Below are 5,000 nucleotides of genomic sequence, written 5' to 3'. Positions count from 1 at the left end.
GGGAAGAAGCTCGACAGACCCTCACCACACTTTACAGCACTTTCAGTGCCTGTATACAGGTTTGCTATTAATCCAACAATCTTTGTTGGAATTCCTCTTAGCCTCAGGATCTCTCAGAGTGATTCATGATGCACCATATCAAACGCCTTCATGAGGTCAATGTAAGTTGTGAGCAACCCACGGCTGAACTCACGACGGTGCCCTACAATGGCTCGAAGCGCCAGGATGTGGTCTATTGTGTACTTACCAGGAGTGAATCCAGATTACTCTGGCCTTTGGTGCCTCAGCAGGTGATTTCTGATATGTCTCAGTAGGATGTGCGCGAGTACCTTGCCTGGTACACTGAGTAGTGTAATGCCTCAGTGATAGCTGCAGTCCCACTAGATCCCCTTTCTTCCAAAGAGGGATGACCACACCCCTCAGCAGGTCAGGTGGAAAGGTACCCATCTGCCTGATGGCAGACAGGACTGCATGCAAGCCCCTTGCCATAGGTTCTCCACCAGCCTTTAACAATTCAGCTGGGATGCCACAAACACCTGCTTTACCACTCTTCAGCTTGAAAATCTCCCTCCTGACTTCAGTCAGGGAGGGTGGATCCTCACTGATGGGTGGGTCTGGTAAAGGAATCTCAACATTACCCTCATCCATGTTAACTGTTGGTGGATCAGTCTGATACAACTGCTCAAAATACTCAGCCCAATGCACACGCACCCCATCAGGATCTGAGATTATCTGGCCACTTGCTGAGCAAACTGCAGTCGTCTGTGAGGAGGGCTTGGAGTTCAGCTTTCTCAGGGCTTGGTAGGCAGGACGAAGGCCATTTAGTAGGAAATGGCTTTCAACCTCCTCTGCAAGATTACTGATAAACTGTTCCTTATCCTTTCTCAACAGTAACCTAGTCCTACGAGCAGTGCAAGTTGTGATCCCCTGACAATAGAGCTGCACGACAAGCATCTGTGGCTTCCATTGCCTCCTGCGAGATGAAATTCTGTCTTGTTCTTGGGCGTCCATCAATCGATTCTTGTGCTGCATCAAGCATTTCATGCTTGAAGGTGTCCCAAAGAAGAATAGGGTCCATCAGGCCCACGAGTGCTGTGAAACGACCAGAGATAGCCTCGGGAAACCCCCGGGTACACTCATCCTCCCTCAATCTGTCCAAATGAAAACTCTAGGGTGTTCATTTGAGCGGCGGAGGGTTCTAAAGTGGACCCAGAGAGTATCCACAACTAATCTATGATCAGTTCCACAGAACTGGAGGATCCTCCACCGAGTGCTAATGAGGATGTGGTCGATCTCCTTGGCCATATTACCTGTATCGCTGTACCAAGTCCAGCAATGTGGGTCAGAACGCTGATACCAGGAGCCAGAAATCCACAATTTCTGGGACCTAGCAAAGTTGCGTAAAAGGAGGCTATTCTCGATGCCAGCATCAGCTCCTGAGCCATAAGGACCGACAGACATCTCGTAGCCAGTTTGATTGCAGCCAGATATCGCATTAAGTCATACAGAACAATACGAATATCTCGCCGAGGACAACTATCTGTCACAGATACAAGTTTGGCGTAAAACATCTCTTTCACCTCAAGTCTATATACATCCGTAGGAGTGTACACAGCCATAAGAGACATAATATATAGAATATATATTATATATAATTTAAATATATATGATATATATATGATATATATGATATGTATATTATATATAAGATATATATATGATGTATATGATATATATATATATATATGATATATATGTATAATATATATATATATATATATATATATATATGTATGATATATATATATATGTATGATATATATATATATATATATATATATATATATATATATATATATGTACGATATATATATATATGATATATATAATATATATATACCATATATAGATATATATGATATATATGATATATATAATATATATATGATATATATATGATATATATATATGATATATATATATTTATGATATATATATCATCATCAGTAAGGGGCTAACACCGACGGGGGCCGCATCCACCCTTCACTTCCAGCCACGAGGGTCTCTCATGGCAAGTCTCCAGGCAGGCCCTCAGCCCATCTCTAACTCCTCGCAACAGGTCTCGTCGAGCTGCCCAAACCATGACCTCCTAGGTCATCCTTGGGCCTCCTCCACCCAGGATTGTCTTGCAGAGAGACAACCTGATAGACAGGGTCATCCATAGGGTAATGAGCTAGGTGCCCATATAACCGGAGTTGGCAATCCTGGATTATGCAAGTAACAGATCTCATGCCGGTCTCATGGTGTAGCTGTCAGTTGGACACTAGATAGTGTCCAGGTTTCACTTCCATACAGCAAAACTAGCAGTATCAAGGCCTTGAAGACATGTGGCTTGGTCCTTCTGCATAGGTGCTGACATCTCCAAAAGCTCTTGTTGATCGAGTCTACTGACTTCTTGGACTGACAGCCCAGAGATATGGACTACGCTACCAAGGTATGCAAAGCTCTCTGTGACTTCAGTGTCCTCACCTCAAGCATGCACCGACTGGATGGGTTCCTCCAACATTCTATGTTCCCCCAAAGTCCTGAATCTTGGTCTTGGTCCAGGAGACCTCTAAGCCCAAGGACTTTGCCTAATTGCTAAATGCATCTATAGCTACCACCAGTGATTCCAGGGACTCAGGATAGCAACATCACCGGCAAAATCAAGGTCTGAGATCTTGATATTGCCCAGTGTTGCTCAACACTGACTTTGGATAGTAGCTCTGCCTATTATCCAGTACATGCAGGTATTGAAAAGTGTTGGTGCAAGAACACAGCATTGCCTCACCCCTGAGTTGACAGGGAAGAAGCTCGACAGGCCCCCACCACACTTTACAGTGCTTTCAGTACTGGTATATAGGCTTGCTAATAAGCCAATAATCTGTGTCGGAATTCCCCTAAGCCTCAGAATCTCCCATAGCGATTCTCGATGCACCGAGTCAAACGCTATCTGAGGTCAATGTAGGCAGCAAGCAGACCACGACTGTACTCATTCCACAATTACTAGAAGCGCTAGTATTCTATCTATTGTGGACTTGCCAGGAGTGAATCCAGATTGCTCCAGTCTCTGGTGCTTTAGTAGGTGGTAGCAGATCCATTTCAGAAGTATGTGGGTGAAAACCTTGCCTGGTATACTGAGTAGTGTAATACCACGGTAGTTGCTACAGTCCCATGGGTCCCCAAATGTGGTCAATCTCCTTGGTCACAGTACCCAAATGGTTTTACAATGTACATTGATGTGGGTTAGAGCACGGATACCAGGAGCCAGATATCCTCAATCTCTGGGACCTAGCAAAATCCTGGAGAAGGAGGCTGTTCTTGCTACCGGTTATTGTATTGAACTCACCCAATACGATACAAATATCTTGAAAAGGACATTTGTCTGCCACAGATGTGAATTTGATGTAGAATGCCTCTTTCTAAAGGAGTTTTCAAACATCATTAGGAGCATACACAGCATTAAAAGACAAAGCCAAAAGCCCTGTAGCTCTTTAAGATTCCTTCAAGTGCAAAACACTTACTGCATGACAGGAGTACAGTGGAAAACATTGAAAATCAAGATAAAATTTCATATCGCTGGAGACACTGGAGGCCAAAAATGAGTGAATGGCAATCAGGATTTGCACCATTCTTCTCTGTTGAGAAGGGACAAGGAACAGTTCATCAGGAATCTTGTTGAGAAGGTTACTTGCTACTGAAAGTGCTGTAAAGTGTGGTGGGGGCTTGTTGATCTTCTTCCTTGTTAACTCGGGTGAAGCAAGGCTGTGTCCTTGCGCCAACACTTTTCAACACTTGCATGGACTGGATAATGGTCAGAGCTGCTATCCAAAGTCATTGTGGAGCAACACTGGGCAATATCAACGTCATAGACCTTGACTTTACTGACAGTGTTACTATTCTATGTGAGTCTCTGGAATCGGTGACAGCTCTTGATCCATTCAGGCCTTGGGTCTAGTGATTTCTTGGACCAATACTAAGATCTAGGATTTTAGGGGCTTGTTTGGAGAACCTGGTTCAGTTGATACATGTTTGCGGTGAGGACGTTGAAGTCACTGAGAGTTTTACATACCTTGGTAATGCAGTTCATGTCTCTGGAAGTCTGTAGACAGATTGGTCTAGCAGCAGGAGTACCTGTGCAGAAGGACCAAGCTACCTGTCTTCAAGGCCTTGATACTGCCAGTTTTATTTTATGAAACTGAAACCTGGATTCTATCTAGTGCCTTGCAATTGAATCTTGATGCCTTTTGTAAGTCCCAACACCGAATCATGAGATATAGTTGGTATGACTGTGCAGCCGGTGGCTACACTGAGTCTGGCATAGGACCTATTACTTACATAATCCGGACCGCACCTAGAACGTTTTCATCGATAGACCATGCCCTTCAGGTTGTCTCTTCAAGTGACAATCCTGGGTGGAGGATGCCCAAGGGACAACCTAGCAAGTTTGGCTTGGGCAGATCAACCAGACCTGCTGTGAGGACCTAGTGATAGGCCGAGGACCTGCCTTGCCTCTATGGCTGGAAATGAAGGGTGGATGCGGTTATGCACACCCATCGGTGTTAGCCCTAATTATAATGATGATATTTGCATTTTCTATATATATATGTATTTTTTTTTTTTTTTCAGCTATGACTCCAAGAATATGAAAGAAAGTGATTTAGAGAACAATGCTATTGATAAGCTCTTTGAAGTTTATGTGTGGGCTAATCGGAGAGCTGCAGAGGATCCCAATATATACAATATTGCTCGTGAGATATTCAGTAAAATAGAAAAAGGGGACAGACAAGAGGTTGAGACATGGAAATTGTTTAGAAGGGTATCAATAGATGATTTAAAGAAAATATATTTTCGCCTAAATGTACACTTTGACGAATTTCATGGTGAAAGTATGTACAATGCCACTATTTGCAGTGAAGTGTTGCAGGAAATGGAAAAGAAAAGATTGTTACAATTAATGG

At 43.3% G+C, this 5,000-nt stretch overlaps 1 protein-coding gene across 3 annotated transcripts in view; it reads left to right on the top strand.

Annotated features, from left to right (window-relative positions):
• The window catches only part of LOC125031842 (probable arginine--tRNA ligase, mitochondrial), a 98,656-nt gene that overhangs the window by 78,905 nt on the left and 14,751 nt on the right, over positions 1–5,000 (top strand). For all 3 annotated transcript variants that reach the window (XM_047622820.1, XM_047622838.1, XM_047622828.1), the window contains one exon: positions 4,669–5,000. This exon is cut by the window's right edge and continues 348 nt beyond it. In XM_047622820.1, the coding sequence (XP_047478776.1) occupies positions 4,669–5,000 (332 nt within the window). The remainder of the gene's footprint in view (positions 1–4,668) is intronic.

Source organism: Penaeus chinensis, chromosome 2 (assembly GCF_019202785.1).
Source record: "Penaeus chinensis breed Huanghai No. 1 chromosome 2, ASM1920278v2, whole genome shotgun sequence".
Lineage (NCBI taxonomy): Eukaryota > Metazoa > Arthropoda > Malacostraca > Decapoda > Penaeidae > Penaeus > Penaeus chinensis.
The sequence above is the reverse complement of the archived record's forward strand: the minus strand, read 5'-3'. Positions and strand labels throughout refer to the sequence as shown.